The 23044-nt window shown below is 41.0% G+C and overlaps 2 protein-coding genes and 2 long non-coding RNA genes across 4 annotated transcripts in view; 1 reads left to right on the top strand and 3 right to left on the bottom strand.

Annotated features, from left to right (window-relative positions):
- Positions 1–6760, bottom strand: part of LOC133950776 (NMDA receptor synaptonuclear signaling and neuronal migration factor-like) — a 37959-nt gene extending 31199 nt beyond the window's left edge. The window contains exons 1-3 of the mRNA XM_062384898.1: positions 6542–6760; positions 1209–1261; positions 265–354 (exon numbers count right to left, since the gene is read on the bottom strand). Coding sequence (XP_062240882.1) covers positions 265–354; positions 1209–1261; positions 6542–6567 — 169 coding nt within the window. The 5' untranslated portion in view covers positions 6568–6760. The remainder of the gene's footprint in view (positions 1–264; positions 355–1208; positions 1262–6541) is intronic.
- On the bottom strand, positions 4122–5176 carry LOC133950777 (uncharacterized). The gene is made up of 3 exons (XR_009920415.1): positions 5072–5176; positions 4888–4963; positions 4122–4580 (listed from the first exon to the last, which is right to left on the bottom strand). It is a non-coding gene; the product is annotated as an uncharacterized LOC133950777 (long non-coding RNA).
- Positions 6761–14303: 7543 nt separating the features above from the next.
- On the bottom strand, positions 14304–17090 carry LOC133934047 (NMDA receptor synaptonuclear signaling and neuronal migration factor-like). Its single transcript, XM_062381147.1, has 4 exons — positions 17026–17090; positions 16680–16741; positions 14651–15421; positions 14304–14399 (listed from the first exon to the last, which is right to left on the bottom strand). Exons 1-4 carry the CDS (start codon positions 17088–17090, stop codon positions 14323–14325), a joined length of 975 nt encoding a protein of 324 aa, XP_062237131.1. The 3' UTR covers positions 14304–14322.
- A 3949-nt stretch (positions 17091–21039) lies between these two features.
- On the top strand, positions 21040–22675 carry LOC133950890 (uncharacterized). Its single transcript, XR_009920431.1, has 3 exons — positions 21040–21195; positions 21815–21901; positions 22613–22675. It is a non-coding gene; the product is annotated as an uncharacterized LOC133950890 (long non-coding RNA).
- Positions 22676–23044: the final 369 nt, after the last annotated feature.

The following is a 23044-nucleotide window of genomic DNA, read 5'->3' as shown; positions in this document are numbered from 1 at the left end:
TCACTACAATAAGAGCCTGTGCCTGTGTATATACCGTTGTTTGCCTGTTTGTTGCACTCATTTGTTGTTTGTCTGCGTGCATGCGTAAACATCGCATAGTTGCAATTTTCTTCCAGTGTATGTGAGTATGTCCATGTGTATTTTTGAATAATGACATGCTATGTGTTTGTGTGTCTGCAGAAAAGAAGTTTGCATGTTGAATCAGTGTATGTGTGTGTGTGTTTTTCTTCATGCCTGCACTTGATTGAGATGATGTCAACTCACTGTCTCTGGAGTCATGCAGTGAGTCAGGCTTGACAGGGGTGGGGTCACTCCATGAGCGGCTGAAGCTCTTGGCTCGGCGATCGGCGTAGGCTGATGGAGTTAGTGGGGGAGAGAGTCACTCATTCACATGCACACACACACACTCCAGGAGCATAATTGACCCCAGAAATCAAGTGTTCTGTCCTGCTGGTCCAGTGATTGTGAAGAGCATCGCCACTTAACTGATACAAATGTCGCAGTTAGATAAATGACCTGATTATTTTGTTATAGCTTTTAGTTTGGTCAAACACGTTGTTTAAAATGTGCTTTATGAATAAAGTCGACATTAACATTGACATGGTTAAAACACATTGTCTGAAACAAGATAAAATTAATACAAAGACATTTCATTTATGATCCTGTATGACAAAGCAAAGCAGCCAATTTAGAACCTGAAAGTAGTACATTTTTTGTATTTACATCTGGGATATCATTGAAATTAAATTTGGCTTTGATTATTTTGTTATGTATGATCACATTATTGGCATTATTTTTGAAGCTTGGATAAGAAGAGATATGTTATTGTGGCTCAAGACCAAGCTGTGAAGTAACTGATGGACAGTTGAAACTAATTAGATACAAATGGCATCTAAAGTTGCATGTGTACAAACAATATGATAAATTCCAGGGAAAAATTTGAGTGTGAACATATGGCACACACACCAGTCTGAACTCCAGTGCCGACTGAACTCATGACAAACAAACATTTCAGGTAATTAAGTTTGATTCATAAACATAGTGTTACACATTATTCCTTAACATGCACAGTACTGTCGCTCCATGCATAAAGCATGAATAGATTCTGATAACCCTCCGATGTGATGACGGTTACACACTGTAGAGCATGACTGAACACCTAGTTACATCAGGGCACGCACATGCATACAGATCTGCTGAAGACTTACTCTGCACCTTCATCCTGCGGCTGCCCACCATCCTCAGGTGTTTGCGGAAATTTCTTCAATTTTAAGAGAAAGAGAAGAGGAAACAGACACAGAGATATCAAGAATAGTGTCAAGCCGGCAGATGAATAGAAAACTGAGGCAGACGACGATTCCAGACCCTCTTCACAGATGTCAGGTGGTGCACAACACAAGGGATTATCAAAACATTATGGGAGGTTTGGCCCCTATTTAACAATCAAGTAAGTAAACAGACAACTCTTTTGCATATCAAATCCTCAGGAACAGTAAATTTGGCTTATCAGTTACAGTATTGCAACTTCCATGTTAATTATGCAATTGGCCAAAAAAAAATATTTTCTTTATGCAAGTATTGTAAAAGAGCAGCTGTAAAACAAGGATTACATTATTTGAGTGAATTTAACATTTTTAATCAGTTGTCATAATTCTGTTTTTAGTTTTAGACATTTGCCGTGTTTTTCTTGTTTTTGGATTTGTGTTTCTGTTTGGTTGTTAATTCTGAGTTCTCTGTTTCCTGTTTTATTTTGAAATAAATTCCTTTGTGTGATCATCTGTACCTTGTCCTATTGTGTTTCAACTGTGTTAAAGTATCCCTGCCTCCCTTGTGTAAATAAGTGTCTCCCTTTGTCTTGGTCAGTTCGTCTTGTTCCATATTAGTTGTGCTTCTCAGTCTTTCCTTGTTTCCTAGTGTTTCTCTGCATGTTAAGTTTTGAAGTTCTTTTTGGGGGGGGACAATGCTTTGTTCCTGGTAACTTTGCTCTCCAACGTATTGAACTTGGTTTGTCTTAAAGGACTTTTTTGTTTCTATTTTTCACCTTAACCTGGCTCTTGCATTTGGGTCCTCCTGCTCTACACATCGCAGCATTAGTTTGATGTGTATGATCTATTTGATACAGTAACATCTGGAAGGTCTGTGAAAGCTAAATGATGAATCAGTTTATCCCACCCACTTTTGCAGGGAGCCAACAGGACATTGACAAGGCTCTTCACATTACTGCAGAGAAAGCTAAATTATTTGTTGAACTGTGACCTGAGTTGTGCTGCTCCTTTGTGCAAAGCCAATCACTGGCGAGCACAGTTACAATAACAAGCTGACCTCAGATGCCGACAAGACAAACAGAAATAAACGCTATTCGAGCAATCTGCACACAGTAGCACCGCAGCAAACGTTGGCCTTTCTCTCGCACCACCACAATGGGAATTTCAGAGTAGTAAATTACCATATGAGGAATGCACAGTACAAGACTCTTGTTTTTCCTCTGTTATGTGCATACATCAGCAGATGCACATGCTCTTAACAAAGCATCCATCTGATAAAGGAATGCTGATCAATAACGCAACCATCTGGCAATGCAAAATATTTCATTTGCTGCACTATAATACATTAATATCAATAATTGTCTACATGTGTCCTTTAAGCTGCATTAATAGAAAACAGACAAAGAATCTGATTAAACAATTAGCTTGCTAGCTATAAGTGGGTCGCAGGGGGGGGGGGGGGGGGGTCGCAAAATTGTTGGTGGTTTAGACAAATTTTTATATTTCATATAAGCAGAAGACGTTATCTTTTAGTCAGCAATGCACACATTCAGCAACAGACAATAATAAAAACATGGATGTATGAACCTGTGTATTATTTGAATAGCTTATTATTGAATGCATAACAGGGTAGCTATGTTTATACATGGCACTAGGCACGTTGAAGACCCCTGACCTAGATAACTGCCATTATGTCATGGTGTTTTTTTGAGTGTCATGGTGTTTTTTGAGTGTCATGGTGTTTTTCGAGTCATGTCTGATAGGTGTTACATACAAATAAAGAGTACAGAATTGTCAGATATACGGTCTACAGAGACAATGGTTTTGGCACAAATTATTTTATTCTATATCAAGCTAAACTCTCAAGAAATCCAGTGGAGTGCTTTGAAGATTAGTTTGAAGTTACTCTGACATGTGTCAAACTTCTACGAAGTCAAAAGAAAAAATCTTTACTCAACAGTTTTAATACTATTTGAAAGGGATATTTAAGAAAGACTGTCAAATGCATATTGCATCATTGGTATAGTATCATACTGAATTCTTGTCATGAAGTTGACTCTCTGTCCTCTTTCTTTCCTTTCCCTCTCTGCTAAGCTAGGTGCCTGCCTGCCTGCCTGACATTTATTTTACAAAGTTATGCCCCTGATAACAAAGGAAGTCCAGTTTTTTCGTCAAAGACAATGCTTGTATGTATGACTCATGATCGGGCCCACTGGAGAAAAGGAGTGAGACAGGGAGAGAATTCTTAAAGGGGACATATTATGCCCATTTCACCACAGTTGATATGGTTCCTTGGGGTCTTAATGAAATGTCTGTAACATTTTTTGGTAAAAATACCACAAGGATAATTTAAAACAGCACTTTTTTACTCTGTCTAAAACAGCCCTCCTCAGATCGACCCGTTTTGAGGGCCCCGTCCCCCTCTCACCCCGCCCCCATCTTACCCCACCCCCTTTCACCCCTCTCATCCCTCCCCCTTCCCACCCCTCCCTCCTCTCATCGAGGTGTAGGACATAACGTTTTTACCTCCATTAATTAGCCTGTGTGTTTGAATGTGTTCTAACTACAGAATGCATTCAACATCTATAGGGCAGATTATGGGCCTTTATGTCTAAAAGGAATAGAGCAGTACAATTATGACTGAGGAATAAAATACATAAATTACTATTCCCTCTGTATAACTTTGCTAACTGCTCATCTTACACGTGTCAATTGTTGACATGTTACATATCAAACATTAAAAGCACACAACTGTTTCTATAAACTTTTATTGTCAGAAAGATTGCTAGAAAGATTGCCACAGAGTTTTTTATCATAGTTATTAAATGTACTGGCTGGGACAGAGGTAATCAATACATAAAATACCAAGTATAATAAATACATTCATTACAAAAATACAATTTGTGCCATCAGTAGCTATACTGTAAACAAAGGAACACTTTATATTTGTGTGTCACCTTTTATTCTCTAAATACAATGTGAACTTTGCTCAGCCGTTACATGGATTTGGCGTACAGAAGCTTTGTGAGCTGGTGTTGAGGCCCTCTGGGCCGGAGAATCAGGGTGGTCCTGCCCTCCTGCTCGGTGCTCCAGATACGCAGAGTGTTCCCTGATGCTCAGGGAAGTTATACAGGGTTCAGACCTGCCCTTGATTGAAACTCGACACATAGCTGGCTATAACTTCCTGCTTGTCAGGTTTCTCATATTAGGCAGAGAGATCCTCAGGTTTTGAGATCTTCAGCACCTCATTCACATATGGGGCCGGGTCCTGAAAAACCTTGTGAAAGATGAGGTCCAACAGGTTATCCATGTAATCTGTAATACAAATTGGGGGAAAAGTTGGACATTTTGCACTTTTTTGTATTTATTATTTTCTTTTATAATTATATTATTCTATTTATCGTGAAGACGATAAATAAATGGTCTTTAAATGGTGAAGAATATTTAAAGACAGCAGTTAATTGATATGTTATTTATGTTTCACATACTGTTTGTACATTGTTTGGCTTTTAAATAGAGCCTGTAAGAATCATGGAAGATTGCATCTGCTTTCACCGGCTTTGCTGTGCACTCGCCCCTCTTTATATATTACATCTGTCCCCAGCCGACACACAGGACACACCTCAAACAGCTCCAGGAGGCAGTTTTCATAGACAATATATGTGGGTGTCTTATGAACAGGGTTGGAAGATTCCATTCTATTAGAACGACAAAGATTTCACCAAAAGGCTGCAACAGCTAAAAAAGTGTAGGATGGTAATCTATGTGATTATTGAAATGTTTAGATTAAATATTGAGTCACTCACGTCACATCTTGTCCTCTCCCTCCTCAAAGAAAGGTCTCTTACAGCTGAGGTCCCAACACCGACATCAGTGCAGCACAGTTTTCTGTGTGCCTATGATAAAACAGACACAATATCCATGGAGTCACAACAAATGAGATGCTGTTACAACTTTAACACGGAGACACAATCAATGACATGACGAAGTAACTGAGGGTAAACAAACCTGTACTTTTGTAGTGAGGTCGCAGTGTTTTCATAGAAAGCTGCGTTCCATGTGTGCGCATCTTTGGTGGGTCCGTCTGGCATGCTACGTGATGTAGCCTAGCACCGTTAACAGATGTGCTTGCCTGAACACCAAAAGCAGCAATGTTATTCATGTCTGTCTACTGTCATGCATACAAGGACACATTTCCCCAAACTAGGGCTGGTAATGAATAATCGTTCTATTCCCGCACATTATGACAACAACATACTCCGGTATCTTGAACGAGCGGCCATAGCAGCAGCTGCAGCTGGAAGTAAGGTTCGTGAGTGTTGTGCTCTCCACGCTCGCGTGTCCTCCCGTTAGTACTGTGCCGCTGATTTTTTTCCCACGGCAGCACTGGGCTGGAAGTTCGCTACGGCCGACACTCGTAGCAGCTACTAAAAACTTCCGTAGCTAACTTCAAGCTCCAGCAGCTACAACCGGAGCTCGTAGCAGCTACTACAAACATCCGTAGCTAACTTCAAGCTCCAGCAGCTACAACCGGAGCTCTTAGCAGCTGCTACAAGCATCCGTAGCTAACTTCAAGCTCCAGCAGCTACAACCGGAGCTCTTAGCAGCTGCTACAAGCATCCGTAGCTAACTTCAAGCTCCAGCACCTACAACCGGAGCTCTTAGCAGCTGCTACAAACATCCGTAGCTAACTTCAAGCTCCAGCAGCTACAACCGGAGCTCTTAGCAGCTGCTACAAACATCCGTAGCTAACTTCAAGCTCCAGCAGCTACAACCAGAGCTCGTAGCAGCTGCTACAAGCATCCATAGCTAACTTCAAGCTCCAGCAGCTACAACCGGAGCTCTTAGCAGCTGCTACAAGCATCCATAGCTAATTTCAAGCTCCAGCAGCTACAACCGGAACTCTTAGCAGCTGCTACAAGCATCCGTAGCTAACTTCAAGCTCCAGCAGCTACAACCAGAGCTCGTAGCAGCTACTGCCGGTTCGTAGTAGCTGCTAAGGGGCTCGTAGTAGGTGCTACGGCCCCTTGAGGGGGGGGGGGGGGAGAGCGTGGAGAGCACAACACTCACGAACCTGCCATGTGATCACCGTTCACCGTGGACTCGCCAGCCGTCCTCGATTAATGAAAACTCCTGTAAAGTCTCTACCTATCCCCCACCACTACATACTAGCCCCCCACCCCCTCACACACACGGCACAACATGCTAACGGTACTAGCCTCCACACAAAATGTCTAAAAGAAGCAAATACCAGAATTATAAAAAAAAATACTTACATTTCCCTCGTCTTCAGTATTGCCATGGAAAGATGGCACCGACCCCTCTTTCAATAACAACCTTTTAGAGAATCAAGCGTTATATTGGCCCAGGTGGTGGCAGGAACGTTGCCATCATATATGAACTCAATCCATCTCAATCTTGTGTCTTCTGAAGCTGGAGTCACATGAAGACATGTTTGCAGCCGATCATGCTGCTAGTTAGCTAATCCAAGTGTTTCCAAGGCTTGCAAGAATGAAATGGCGGACACCGGTGGACCGAGCTTCTATAAAGTGGGAGGGTCCATCTAGGGGTGGGTCGAGTGGTAGTGGGGGAGTGCATAGAGCTATGGGGGAATGTACTAAATGGTCATTTTTTGACTATGACGTCTATTTCGGGGGAAATTCCATTGGACGCACTTTAGCACATAGTTTCTGAAATAGAGGAACCACAACAAATCGCGGGAGCGATTTTTTTCCAGAGTTTTTGGGACGGTAGACATGCCAGATACCCAAACTAATGTGTAGAAGCACTACAAAAGTAGAATTTTCATAATATGTCCCCTTTAAGGAGAAACGCATTGAAAGGAGAGAAAACAGAATACAGAAGCAGTTGTAAGTGATTCAAAAGTGGAACAACGTGCAGCCTAAAACACAGCTTTTTATTATTTATCAAAGCTTGTCTGACTGTTATGGTTCTAGGTCAACTGGCTTTGCGGTCCCTTTTTTCTGGTTACCTATCCCTGAATTCATCACATTTAAAGTGAAGCTAGGGGCATCATTCTGTAGTTGATTCAAGGCCATTTGACAGATTTTTCCACATCAAGATCAGTTTACTCACTACTGGGGGTACTAATCAGCCTGTGAAGACAGTTGTATAAAGGCTTCCGATTGGCTGGCCCTCAAGTCAGAGGGCGATTACCCCAGTGATAAGGGGATAGCTTAGACTGGGCTTGGAGAGTAAAAATCAATGTTAGTCTATGTTACAGACTCAGTTTAAAGGACACAGGGATGGATTTTCTAAAAAAGAGAAGCAATCAAGTTGCATAAGAGGAGCGGCAGGGCATTTTTTGAGAAATACCACCTTTTCTTTTTCTATATTAAATTATAAAAACTGCACTGCAGATGTATGCCACCACTACATCATGTTTTTTTCCCCTCATTGAGAGTAAGGAAAACTAACCAAAACTGTTCTCAGGGGGAAAAAAGATAAAAACCTCAGAGAGAGCTAATGTGAAACAGAAGTGAAATCAATGTTGCATAAATGTGAAAGGATACACTCAAGGCATTTCTGAGACATTGTGTTCACAAGGCAAACATTTTGCTTTTGTGAGGTCCCAGTGACTCTAAACTTTGACCACCAAAAGGTGATCAGTTTATCTTTAGGTCAAAGTGAATTTTTGTACCAAATTTATAGAGATTCCATTCTAGAGATATCATGTCCAAAGGAATGGGACAGATAGACAGAGAGAAGGATGACCTGAAGACATACTACTTCATGTCACTGACTATAAAAAAATCTGTTTCTCCCCATTTCCCCATTATTTTTGAGCAATTGTCTAAGTACACTTTTATTTGGCTGGGCAAAAAATTATGGTTCGGTTTCAATTGTTTCTGCACAATGTGAAGAATGTTTTAGAACCAGTGATTTTGTGATACAACAGCTGTAACTGTATATACTGTGTGTCGCAAGAAGCTCTCAGTTTAATTGTGGTTCACGAGGAAGAACAGGTTGTCCATTAACCAGAATTTCTGCAACTTGATCCCAGTCTCCCACATTCTGAAGGCCGAAGTGTCCTTGGACAAGATGCTTAGCCCTGAATTACCGCTGAAAGCTGAGAAAGTGATATATTTACTTGTATAGGTGAATGGGTGAATATCGCAAAACTGTCAAACTCTTTGAATAGTCATCAATTATCCATTAAATCAATAAAGAATCATTAGGGAAACGGATATATAATCAGAGTAATAGGACTGATAAATAATGAACTAAATCTTTTCAATATGTTTACATAAACAACATAATCAAGCTAACATATTAAAGTCACACCAACAGCAGCAATGTTGATCTAATTATCAGAGGAAACGCAAAGCACACAGCCTCCCACATGCATATTGTTTGTCTGAAGCTATTTTGTATTCAGGGTTCATTTTAGAGGCATCCTTAGAAACACGGTTGACATGTCAGGGAAGATTGCAGGAGTCGTGAAGGCAGAGCCTGAAATAGTTGGATGACTCAGAGAAGAGGGGGATCCATCAGGCAGCCAGCCCTATATTTTCATACTGAGTGGCAACAGCTTTGAAAAACACCTGTGCACAAAGACAACAGTCACATTCATGTCGAGTTAGAGAGTCCCACTCCACTCTCTAAATTGGGCAATGACCTTTTTTGAAAAGCTCTTCAAATAATAAAATGGCTTTCTTATTCAAACATGCAAAATTAGATTTGTGGAACTGAGATCTATCTTTCTGTTAATAGTATTGCATCCTGACACAGCGTTCTACACATGCTAAAAAAACAAATGGCGTGTCGAATTTGTTGGTGTATGTGCGGCCTTGTGCCAAATATTGATTTGTTGACTTTTAGAGCAGGTCACAGTGCAGTGAGCTACGGCCCTGTATTGAGAGACACTGCTTTAACACATCAGTGTGGAGTGAGGAACACTGATTAAACCTGCCACCCACAGCCTCCAGGATTCACTACACACACACACACACACACACACACACAGACACAGACACACACACACACACACACACACACACACACACACACACACACACACACAAGCACACACAGTTACAAGTTGTTGATGGCCCAATAGCAGCAGTTGAGGGTAGTTGAGGGAAATTAGTGTTTTGCTTTGTGTGAAATTGGCTATCAGTATGTTGCACAATCAAAAATCATTGTGAGTTGTTTGTGTGTGTGTGTGTGTCAAGAGTCAATGTCTCAAATTGCTGAATCACTAAGAAAAAGGCAAAAAATGGGTCAAGAGTGAGTCACTATGTGTTTGGCGATAACAATAGAAGTGACAGGAAATTTGCCACCAAGAATGAGCTAAGTTCACCTGCTTTTGATGCTAAATTAAAAAATAATTAATCCATTATGAGTTGATGATGTATCACTAATTTATTTCTCCCTGCAGAGTCTGATGGGGAGAGCCAGGTCATCAGGGAGATTCATATCAGGCTGCCTCCCCCATGGCTTCCACAATATTTTGTTTTGGATGTACTTCCACAAAACATTTCCTGTTCATTTCTTTCAAAAAACTTAATTTTAAGTCAAAATCATGTGTGGCTTTGCCTACTTGTTCAAGCTATGAGCCAGGTTGTGACATGTATTGTTTAATTCACATCTTGGGACCAATGTCCAACAGCCATTTTTTCAGTGGCAACACCGGGTGAACAAACAGAACGGCAAAGTCCTGGTGAAGGGAAAATAGTTACTGTAAATACTTGGAAATGTTGGTAAAAGAGCTATATGATAACAAAACAATAAAACAGAAGGCGTCTTGGTCCTACACTCTATAAAATAGAAGCACTGGGGCTGTTTACAGAAACAGAAACGCTCCACCCTTAGTGAAGTCCTGGTTGTGGCAGTTTTTCAGCTGTCCAGTAAAATGTTCAGAAATCTGTGAGCAAGATGAAGACTGTAAGCTGTGCAATAAAATAATGATTTGTACAAACACTATGAAAAAAACTGCCACATGACTAAAATACACTCAATAATTTACGACCATTTCCTCCAGTTAAAAGTAAATGGCTTCAATGGTTACTCACAGTGTTGGAGTCAAATGAATAAGTTCTATCAAGAAAATAGTTCTAATGTATTCATACTAAATCTCTACAGAAAAACAAGACAAGGTGCAATGGAAAGCTTGAGAGCATTCCACTAACAGCAGACCTGTGGCCCTCCCACACTATTTAGAGCGAAGGTATATCCACAATATCAGCGCACACTATGAGGGAGAACTGGGAGATGGCGAGCTAAGCCAGGAAACTGTTTGAATGACACATGGGAGCTTACATTGCGGAAGTCCTTTAACGGATAATGTTACATTACGGTAATGTTAGTTCCAGTATCAGCCCAGTTATTTGTTTACCCTGAAATGGATCATGGTTGCATATATAGTAGTAACTGGCAACTGTATTTGAAAGTGAAAGAGCTTTTTCTCTTTCGGTGTTTTATTTTGAGGTGTTCATTTTGTAATTGTACCCTTATTTTATTATTATAGTCGTCCTTGAATGTGTAATTGCACTTGAATCAAATGGTCATCCTGTATCGTGTATCTAATCAAATCAACAACAACAAAATATCGTCCCAGCTAGTATAGGTACATTAAGGTTTGTTGAATAATGCAGTAAATACTCAACCAAAAGCCATAACTAACATGTTGGCTGGCATAAACAAATTCAGTAAATAGCAATAGAGACAGCATAATTAAATTACCATCATATAAAATGTAATATTTCCTGCCGTTGTTTCAAATAAAAGCCCAGTGACACCATGAAGAAATATCAGTCACTGCAAGATTAGTGATTCATTAGATTCATTGACAGTAGCTCATATAACATCAAATAAGCAAAGACGACAAAGTAAAAGGTTCCATCTGCATTTAGATAAATAAAGGCTCCATTCACTGATTGAAAATGTATATTACTAACAGACACCTACAGTCAAGTTTACAAATCCGCCAAATGGTCCATTAAGAACAAAGAGATTTTAAGATTCTCTGATGGGATGTGTTTATTTGCTGTGTAATAGGGGAAGTCGGACAGGCACAGTCTTGCACCACACAGGACAGGACAGGACAGCCAGGACACGGTACCTCTCCATCATGGTGGCTGCCTCCTGCTCTCTTTTCCGCCTCTTTTTCTCAGCAATGCCTCGGAATGCCCTGCCGGGACGTCAAAGCATTAAGTGGTTTTGTGGGGATATCAAGTTATATGCTTTAGCTGCGCCTGACCTGATATCAAAGAATTTTTGTCAGAACCCAAACTGACCCAAGGGGTAAATAACCTTCACAGAACTTACATGGTTTACCTCATAAATCATTTATATTATAGTCCTAATACTCTTGGTTAAGAGTTATGTATTTCTTTACACTTGGCCTGGCTTAAATGTCACAAAGCTGAGAGAAATTGACCAGACTTAGGTCCTTTGGGTCGAGTCGGGTTCGGGCATAAATATACAGTTCCAGTCAGGGAGGGATAGGGCCACAGTACAGGGGTTCAATGTGAGCGGTCCATTGGGGTCCAACGGGGGTTAGTGTGGAGTTTGGTTAGCTTTGGTAAGTGGTTACAGTAGTTAGCGTAAGCAGCAAAGGGGTGTTTTTATCCACCATTGTGGACATTGTAACGTACTACACACACATACACACACACACACACACACACACGCACACACAAACTAGGACCACAATGCAAGAAAAAACAATGGGGCGTTACCACAAAACCACCAATTCTCTCTATTCAATGGGAAGTAACTGTACCCTTAAGTCAATTATAAATTGAACATTTTTAAAATAGAATTTAACGTATTGCTTGTTTGACAGTTTGGATATCCATTATCTCTCATTCTGTCAGTGTGTACGTTGGTCAACATGGGCTAGCCGCTGCCAAAGGGGACAGTAATGGCTCTGACAGGATGTCAGACATAACGAGAATCATCGGTGACAGTGTATGTCTGAAAAGAAGTCATGTCCTGTAGTGTGGCTTTGACTGACAAGCAGACAGACAGCTGATGAGCTCCAGGATGACAATAAGCAGGCTGAAGTCTTTCCAGTGCTCCTTATCCACTTCCATAGTTCTGCCTGTGCACCTCTATACTTTTGCCTCATGAACCCTTTCTCTATTCCTGTAGAAGTGACTCTCCCTTCATCCTCTCACTCCTTCCACCATCTGCCATCACCAAAAATAATTTTCTGAAAGCTCAGAGTTGTGACGCATTTGCTGATATTTCCAAACGTGTCAGACGCCATGGAAATGTTGATATTTCCAAAGAAATCCTGCAAGCTTTTTCTATTGTTAGCCTCTGTGGGTTCTAAATATCCTGTGTCGTAAGCACCAGCTCCATTTCAAAGCAGAAATAGTACAGACAACAACATGCACATGGCATGGTTGAAAATAGTCATACCAGCTAGATAAACTATCAATATCAATGTAATTTACATTACAGCTCTAGATTTTTAAATAATTTTAGCCACACCCTTACCTTAGTTATATTGAGTGCTAATTTAAATCCTACTCTGTGAATGTTTATATGCCAGTACACAACGTATAACACAAAAGGTTGCATAAATGATACATATATGAATCCACATTGTTCCTATTCATCAGCTACATCTGTGTCTATCATTAGATTCAGCAACATTGAAAATGGCTTGAAGCTACGCTCTGACAAATAGGCTTTTCACGACCATTGCATAAGTGTATGGCTTTAGGTGTTGCTTTGTGTTGGTGTTTAACATGAAAGAACCTTTATTACTGTAGCAATTTAATTTGATGACCTACTTGTGCAAACCACCGATGGAGAATATTCCAGTACAAACTGTGAATTCAGAGTTTTGGATTATCATATTTGTACTGTACTCTACATTCCCTGCACTTTTGAATGTGTAGCTCCAAACACCCAGTCCAGAGCACACACTTTCAGGGGTAGAAGGACACAAAAGACTGAATAGAGCAAAGCCACATGAGGGGAAAGGATTCAAGACATGTTACCTAACCGATGGAGTGAGAGAAGGAGAGCAACGAGGAAGAACAGTGGGGGAGGTTCAAAAAGATACTCACGATATTCTTCAGCCATGGTTTGGAAAGCCGCCACATGGAGAGGAGAGGCAAAGAGCAAACACAATATAGGTTAGCAGCAGGGCTAGCCAGATACTCCACAGTGTCCACACACATATTTCCCACACTGCCTCATGCTCCATCTTTCAGTTTCAGTTGAGTCATTAGAGTCAGCTCATGTCAAGCGCTGCCCATTGACTAATCATTTGATCAGTTCTAAAGTATGCATGTAATCAGTCAAACTGCAGCAAATCATATTAGAGGTGCAAGCCAGTGGTTGATCAGTAATTTTAATCAAAGGCCTGTGTCAGGACCACATATCAGTCTGACCCTATTAGAGACATGGAGCGATGAAAACAGATGGAAACAGACAAAGGGAGAAGAAATGCTGAGAGAGAGAGCGAGAGGGAGAGGGAGAGCGAGAGAGAGAGAGAGCGTGGGAGAGATGATGAAAAAAATTGTAGTGGGTGAGCTTCGACTGTCTGAGGGTCATAATTAAAACATCTGGGTGATAGATAATAATTAGTTACAAAGAGTGGAGGGCACGTGTGGGTGTGCTGGTTAAGCATGTGAACTGTTTGGGTCAGCACACTTTCTCTACTTAATAAATCTGCTCATTACCAAGATTATTCACAGAAGTATATAGGTGAACATTTCAATGTGAAAACCTACAGTAAAGCACAAGTCACAGGCATTTTAACCATTGAACCATTTACAATTTGGGGATCTTTTTTCCCACCAAATTGTACTGTACTGACCATACAGAGGAGCCTAAAAGGAAAAACTCAGCTGGACTATGTCCAACACTATCTATAACAAGTTGTACTGGCTTCTATCGGTGAAACCAGCAAGAGAGAAATATATGTCATTCCAATTTTGTAGTAGAACAACACATTTGAGATGAACAGTGCAAGTCTTTGAATAACAAGGCTGAACCTCATCCCTCCACAAGGTGATGGTTTAAGATACAGTAATGCAAAGAGTGGGAGTGAGGGTGGATTTCCATGCCATACTCACGCCTGCATGGTGGTGGTGGCTGTCTGAAAGCTGAACATATTCTCTTTGGGGAACCAGCTATTAGGAGTGTCCTCTGTAAAAACAAAACAAAAGAGGTGTGTCGTATCGAGCAGGGCATTCAAACACAGGCTTTACAATTAGCGGAGGAGGCTAGTGAATGCAGTTTGACAAGACAGTATTGAATGGGGTAACCTCCTCCTTGTTTTACTGTTCTGGTGTAGACATTTTGTCAGAGGTTATGTACCACAAGGCTGTTGACATGAAAGATGGAGAATATATTAACAGTTCCCTTCCCCACCCCGTTTCCCATCCCTCTTTCTTTACCCCTTTCATCACTTGAAGGTCTTTCCTCGCTGTACATCCTCTCCAGTTTCTTGCGGTGCTTCTCTCCATCCCGCGGTGAGGTATCCAGGTCAAGGGAGCGCTGACTTTGACATGGAGCCCGAATGCAGGTAACGCAGTCTGGGGTGTAGTCGTCCCGCGATGCCCCTCTTCTCATCCCCCAGTCTCGGATGTTGTTGGCGTTCCCCGAGCTCTGCAGTGGCTGTGATGATGCTGTCGGGCCTCCGTGATGCTGGTTGGCATGGTGATGGTTGCTGCGGTGGTGGCTACTACGATGATGGCTCCCGTGGGCAGCTGAGGCGGAGGGTTGGCTGGTGCAGGATGGGTTGTGGTTGGCATTGGTAGGAGTCTGTGATAGAGGTTGCTCCCTGGAGCTCTTAAGCACCTCCAGTTCCAGGCTCTCCTCACTGCCACGGCCCCCCAGGGTCATCCCTACTTCCCTAGTGATCGTGTAAACTCTGGCCGGCTTGACAGTCACACTACCCTCTGGACTTCTGACAACTGGGGGATCCTCTGCAGAGAGGCTGCGCTCAACAGAGAGTCGACGTTTGGATGGTCCCAAAGGTGCTGGGGTTTGGAGGCTGTTGGCTGGAGGCTGACACTGGGGATGAACACTGGGATTTGATTGGCTGGATTGGTTGGGTTTTGCTACAGGGAAACAGCGGCTCTGGTGTGGCAGATTGTTGTTATGCAAGCGGCTAACGTCTGGAGAGTCACAGACCTGGCCAGGAAAGGTGTCAGATAATAGATGATCTGGATGTAGAAGGAAATAATGAGAAAGCAAAAAAGGTGACAGATCAATGCGTACATAACGATATTCCATTGTGTATCACATAAATACCTCAATCGAAACAAAAATTGAATTTTTGTTAAATTGCCAGTTGTATGATAAACAAATTGCCAGTTGTGTGATAAACATTTACGAGGAGCAAAGTTCTCAGGTATGTGAGAAGCAAAACCTGAAAGATGGATGTGTGATAGAAAAGAGCAACAAGAAAAATTATGAAAGACTTAAAAATGGATAAATAAGTACAGAACATGAAGGGCTTCAACAGAAACAAAGGCCCTGTCATCCTGTATGGTCGTGGAAGATGGATGCTCCCTCTCACAGATAAAGCAACTGCAATGCTGCAGGCTTGTAAATAAGTGTTGGCTCATGGGAATTATTTTTTTTGCTCTCTTCGCTGTGGATAAACAAGGAAAGGACATACTTGTGAGAGTGATATTGACAAAAACTGAGCAGAAAGCAAATTTTTCCTGGATTTCAGGGAAATCCAATATTTTGAGTAGGGTTCTGTTTTTTAAAAGAGTAAAGCCTTTATTAAACTGAAAGAGGTCTGACAAATTCCATCCATAGGCCCTGGGTGGTGATAAATACCTAGGTGGTGTTAGGAGCTTTTCAATACTTGTGGTGAACTACTGTACTGAGCGTGCACACTAGAATGTGGATACCCAACCCAGTCTGTCAGGAACTAAGTTTGGATAAACACTGTGACATTATATTTGTGTTCAGATCTACTCCGGTCAAGTTGCTGGGCTTGCCTTGATCTCTGGCTTACTAACTAATTGTCAGTAAAACAAGTTAGTTTCTAATGCACAGAATATCACAGTTCAGCAATGCGTTGACATTCAAAAGTTGAAGAGTCATTTAAAAACACATTGCTTTTGGAATTCTTCCTAAATATCTTGAATTGATGTTAAAGCAGGTACATCTACATTTTGCTCACAAAATACATTTGATTTTGAGGATTTAGTGGAATAGAACATCTCCATCACAGAATAAACTTTGAATGACTTGTGATTGAATCTCTGATACAATACTGAATCAGTTACATCTGTGTCTATATGTATGCCAGGCCTGATTCTTTGGGGTAATATTTTCAACTAAGTCAGAGGAATTGCTAAACCTTTGCTTCCAATGTTGTTGTACTGGCTGGTGCATGACTATACCAGACAGTGCTAGGGTTTGTCGCTATATTCGATTTCCAGTGTGTGTGTTGGTGTCACCTACCTGCTCCGTTTCGGTTCTCTGGGTTGGTATTGGACAGGTATTCTCCGAATGCTCTGGCTGCTCTGTAGAGACACAACAATGAAGAAGTTCAGCCTCAACCACTAATGGGTAACACAGAAGTGGCTCACAAAGAAATTTTTTAGCAAGATGTTTGAGCTTTTTAACTGTGAGGTCTCTTCATGGGTGACTTTCTATAAACTGTATATATATATGTGTGTGTGCGACCAGCCAAGTAGATAGTCTGTAAGAAGCTGCTTTTTTGTCAGTGGCCTGAATCTATACTTAACAGTTGTTTCTCTCCAGGGTAACATGATGTTCTTATACAGTGACTGAAGGACTGGGAAACAGCTTGGGAGCTACAGCTTGTCTCCCCCTGCGCAGCTGATAGCCCCCCATAGGGGACTGTGACATTGCGTGTGCCAGCCATACTCAGGAAAAAGGCACATACTCAGGAATATATTGAAATCTTGCTTATTGGCAGGGACAGCAAAGAACTGGCATGGTGTGAAGCACCAAAGTGACAGACTGTGTCTAGGTACTGAAACATAGTGTTGTCTCTTACATGTAATTATCCTCAGATATTTCTCTCATCATTGCTGACATCAGCCTTTAACTGAACAGCAGAAACCAAAATGAGAATTTTCTCGACTTAAAACACATTTATTTTTGGCATTGGTGGAAAGTGGAAACAAGGCGCCACTATATTAAAGCTGTATCTGCAATTGTAACTATGTCAAAGCCCTTCCTGATTGTTGCATGAAAAAGGCTCTATGTCGCAACTCTGAGAGAGGGAGCAGCTTTCAATGACTTTCATTAGCTCATGCACAGTGGTCCAAGCTCTGTGGTTCTGAAGCATATAGACCTTAACTCCTCAATCCATAAAAAAAAGAAAAAACACCTCTTAGCACATAATGGAATCAATCAATGCCATTGTAAGCTTGTAAACTGCATGATACAAATGTCCCACTTGGATCATGCAGTACATTTCAACCCTTAAAGAAATGTGTATTCAGGATAAAACTGCTCGTGTTTGTATGAAATGACACATTTCATTGACATTTCATGGAATTGGCTAATTACCAAGGATGTTGAATTTCTGATTCTATCTGACAGTGACTGATTATATCGATACTCTTTATTGGTGCAATGTTTATGAAGGCAGGAAGTTTTGTTACATTATTTTAAGTCCAAACACTTCTGCCACCTTCGCAACATCCTCACTAAATGAAAGGCCTTAGGAGACTTCTACAGAATAGCAAATTCGGTCATACATTACTGAGGTAGACTGCCAGTTTACCATATGAACTTTTTAAATCTCACTCAGGCCTTTCAACAGATTTTCCATCCATATACTTCATTTATATTTTTCCTGTGATGGTATTGGATCTTTACTTTATGGAGTTGGATTTTCACTCTCCCATTTGGTATGGTTACACGGCAAATTTCCCCAAAGTGGTACTGATAAAGTATCATCTTATCTTGGCTTAGTTGATCTTATCTTAGCTGAGCTAATCTTGAAAGGTGCTGGTGCTTTTAGTTTTTCACAGCGAAGATTTGTTGTCACCACAGTGCTTCTCATGTCTGAGCGCCCGCTGGTTGGCCTAGTTTTCTAGTCTTTTTTTCCAACACTTTAAGAGTGAAATACAAATTTAATGGCACATTAGGCTTTTCCATAAGCTGAATGCTGTAAAGAGACATCTTCAAACGCTAACAGCACATTACTTAAACTATGTAGGTTTGCTGAAAAACGGGGGTGGCGCACTGAAGCTGTCTCAGTACAACATAATTGAAACCCAATAGCTAGTTTATTCTCGATAGAAAATTGGAAAATTACTTACAGCTTCAGTATCATAATACTGTGGTTAATTTGTTCTCACTCAAAATCTAAGGAGAAAGCGACTTTACTTCAACTTTAATTTGAATAATAATTTCCTGGCACAAAGTCACAATTTTTATTGTTCAGTGTAACAAGAACAAGATAAGTAATATCAGCAGCTTTACATAACTTAAGTGTGAAATAGTTTGTTACATAGTCAGATACAAAGTTCTCCACCTGAAACACCCACATTTTTACAATGAACAACATAATAGACAGAGGCCACACACACACACACACACACACACACACACACACACACTGTAAAGCCTATACTCACTTTCCTCACTACAACTTGGCATTTTTGCCATCTGCACACACATACAATCTCCCACATCCTTAGAGTACGCATGTGGAACAGCATGCAGAAATAAACACAACACACTCAATATGCTCTCTACATGCACGCAGGGCTAAATCTCAGGGGGGCTGCAGTGAAATGGAATTGCTGTGTTGTTGCTGTAGCCTATATGCCTTCTTGCGACGACACTCTAATTAAATATGAGACTGCACGTGCGGCAGCTCTCCCCGCGAAAAACTCCCCTCCCAGCTTGGATGACGGGTGAAGCGGAGGAGGGAGGTCACAAGAAAGAAAATGCAATCATCTCTGATATATCTGCTTGACTCCTTGAACTCATTCCAATAAAGATTCCATATGCTTTGCTGAGAGGAGGGGATGTCGAAACGTTTTCTCAGTTCACAGAGGACAAATCGTCGCAGTGTCCCAAGCTAAAGGACTGGACTTGTAGAGGCCAGACTTAGGGAATAAATCTTGTCACTTGCTATTTTACTGCACCACACAGTATTTCCCCTCATTCCCATCCTATAAAAGTAGAGTTCGGTGATAAGATACATGGCCTACCGCTAAAAACTGAAAAAGCTATAGTCTTAACAGCAATATATTAATATTATATATTAAAAATGTATGGGGAATCTACATAAGTCTCAGCTTAGTAAATGCACTAGACCATTTGTTTATGTTAGACATGTGGAGCCACAGGCTTTACGATTTCTAAGCGTCCTCATACAAAAACATGACTTCATTATTCACCATCTGATCCCATTTATTATGACAGAATACTTCCAACATTTCCCCCCAGTGATATCAAGTTGACCACATAATTTGACTGAAAACTGACACAGCATAACAGGAACTAATAAATACTGATGATGTCTATCTTAGTGTTTCAGTATATCATGCAAGTGCGTAATAGCAGGGTCTGGTATCCTACTGATTCAACACTCCTGCCCACCAGTCCCTCTCCCATTCAGGACCATATAGAATTTAATAAAAGGTATTAATTGGAGTTGTAATTACTATGATCACAAGAACTCTAATGTAAAACATTATCTTGTGGCCATGGCTGTCACCAACCAAGTCTCATCAGAAAACGTTCAGTGGCAACGTTGGTCCATTGGAACGACGTTACCATCTCACATTCTGGCCTCTCAGAGTGTGAGATGGTAACATTTTGTCAGCCCATTGTTTTGCATTGGCGTGTTCTCACGTCACGTGACTCACAAGCTCCCGTCTGCGGAGAGGAAAACATGGCGGATATTCCTTGTTTTCTCAGATAAAAATATAGTTTTGTAACTTAGTTTGGGCATAAAAATACATTCTGACACCATTTCTAGCGAGAAATGTGCTCTTTGCTTCCACAGTCTTCAGCCAGTTCGTGCTTATGATAAATATTTTAATAGTTATCACAAATGTTTTTATCGTTGCTATGAGGGTTGCTATGACGCTTCCATGCCAGCAAGGCACAGCGTGCTGATAAAATCACCGTCCCTGCGTGGTGTCCTTCAGTGATCGTGAATGATATTCACGTTATATAATATTAATATTTGAGGCTAGATTACACCTCTAATGCGAAGGATCCTGCGAGACCGTTCATCCCGAAGGGGGGCCGACTGCGCCACGGACCGACTGGGTGAGCGGAACTGACGTGTGGCTTTTAGTAAACATCCGGACCTTTAACTCTGGGCTGCGTAGTAACCACCGAGCGCTTGGAAGACAAACCATGTCATCTTCCTTCTGTCAGGTGAGTAGTTTATTGTTTTTAAAGATCGTTACGATCTAGGTTTACAGTCCGAGTGCTGAGACAGCGGATGCGGAGTCCGTTGATACACACAATGCTAATCTTCAGCTAATACGCCATTGTTAGCCACATGCTACAGCCCACCGTAGCCTGTGCTACCTGGGAGGTGAATACATGGTTGTTGAAACCAGTTCAAGATGCTTAGCTCAACATTGAGGGACGCTACAATATAAATATAAACATGAATTTGATTTATGAATGCTTTAGATTAATAAGGAGTGTATTTCTCTACCATTACTCCAAAATATCAGATAAATTTGGTTTAATGTATATTATGCAATATGACAATAATGTTTCCATGTTATGGAGTTGCAATTCATTTTATAAAACAATTCCTATGTTCTGTTTTTTAATCAAGAAAGATCCAAGTGAAGGTACAGGAGTTTCATTAACGTCAATAACTTGGACCGACCAGTTTGTTTTGCTTGATGAAGAGCAGGAAGGGCAGCCTGGAGAGAAAGAGAAGCCGGGTTGAGCCCACTACCATCATCCACGTACCACGAGGAAGATGAGGGAGAGAAATGATCCTACCATTAAAGAGGTACTTTTAAGTTACATACCAGAAACACCATTTTATATAATATGCCAAATATACACTTTTATAAAATCCCCAAAGTACGCTTGCTGACATACAAGTTAATATCACACTGAAAGAATTTTGATCAATCATGCTTCCCTGCTGTGATTGTTTAACTGGGAAAACAACTTTTTCCACAGGAAGGCAAGTCAATTTAAGGAATACATGTTCAAAGTTTTCCTCTGTTATGTACAATGATGACCCCCATCAAACATAATGTTAGCAATCTTTACACCTTTTAATTTATTCTGATTATTTCTGTCTACATGTGTGAATTTGCCTTCATTAGTTTCAGAAAAGAGCGATGATGTATCGGTCAGTGGGCGGCAGCACGAGACTCTGCAAACTAGTCTGTAAGCAAAGTAGACGAAGGCATCGAGGTTGCGGCCTGCCATCATTGTTATTTTGCTTAAGGGACTGAATATGTATCATGTATAAATATTAGCATTTCCCTTATATCTACCAAAACTGCTTGTTTCACAGACTGCAGTTTTGTTTTGGTCCGATGTGGTGTGCAAATACAACCGTGTCGGCAATGGGTTGTTGGGCATTAACATTTGTAACTCTAATTTTGTTTTGACAGACTGTGAAAAGAACGTTGAGAACATCACCATTCTACAGGAAGACACAGTCCAGTAATGGGTGTCAGAAGTTCAGTAGTGAACGACAGGTACTGTGGAAAAATGTGTGTCATTGTTGTACAATGTCCTTTGACTCTGTTTACACAAGGTTAACACAAAAAGGTTTGATTGTAAACTGATATTGGTATGAATTCATGTTATTTTCCTCTTCACAAGAAACAAACAATCCAAATTACCAGCAGAACGCCCTTGATGGAGGCTTCAGCTGCATCGTCAGACTGGCGAGACAGCAAGATGCCAACTTTAATGCCAATTTATTTGTGTAACATTCTGTGACCAAATGTATAGATTACTTTTTGTAGATTGTAAAAAAAGAGAACCCATTTATTAAAAAAAAAAACTACACTAGAATTACCGCACTGCGTTGTATGACTCCGCTAACCAGCGCAGTGTCCGTCTACATATTTCTACATATTTTCTCTCGTATAAATGACACTGTGTCTCTTGACAACTGAAACCATAAGATGAGGTCAGTGTGGCCTTGACCTTTTGACTTTAACACAAATACACAGTTAGACAATCCGGAAACATACAGTTATGCCAAAATATCTTTGGTTTCACATACTAGATGGCATAAGCAGACATCAACTCAGGAAAAATATTTCTGTAGAAAAGAAAGCCCTGTACGTGTGTATGTATACATCAATCATGCTTCCCTGGAAGCATACGTGTGTATGTATACATACACACGTATGTATACGTACTATTGAGACGTTTTGTTTTTGATCATATATTCTCAGGAAGGACTGATGCATGTACTGAGATGGGACGTGAGGGCCTACTCTGCGTGCTCAGAGTTCAAGCCCAGCAGGCTGCAGCGGGCATGACATATTCCGGAACAGCAGCACAGTCTTTGGATGACTCCTCTGAAGATGAAAACATGGCGAGGTACTTCTCTACTGATGAAGAACAGTGAGGGCTGTGATTAGCTACACTCTCTTGCTACAAGGCTACTCTTGCTACTCCCTGGCAGCCTTAGGAAGGCATTAGCTTGCTGTTGGGTAGCTGTTAGCTTCAGCATTTTTAGTTTTTAGCGGCCTGTCTGACGTTTATGTTTAAAAAAAAAAATCTGAGGGGACCATCTTCATAATTTAACACTATGGTTTGTTTGTGTGTCCTTCAATTCTTCTCAAGAGAAGCAGTACAGGTGTGCCTCAGCTCCATGGTCCCTT

This window comes from Platichthys flesus, chromosome 3 (genome assembly GCF_949316205.1).
Source record: "Platichthys flesus chromosome 3, fPlaFle2.1, whole genome shotgun sequence".
Lineage (NCBI taxonomy): Eukaryota > Metazoa > Chordata > Actinopteri > Pleuronectiformes > Pleuronectidae > Platichthys > Platichthys flesus.
The sequence above is the reverse complement of the archived record's forward strand: the minus strand, read 5'-3'. Positions and strand labels throughout refer to the sequence as shown.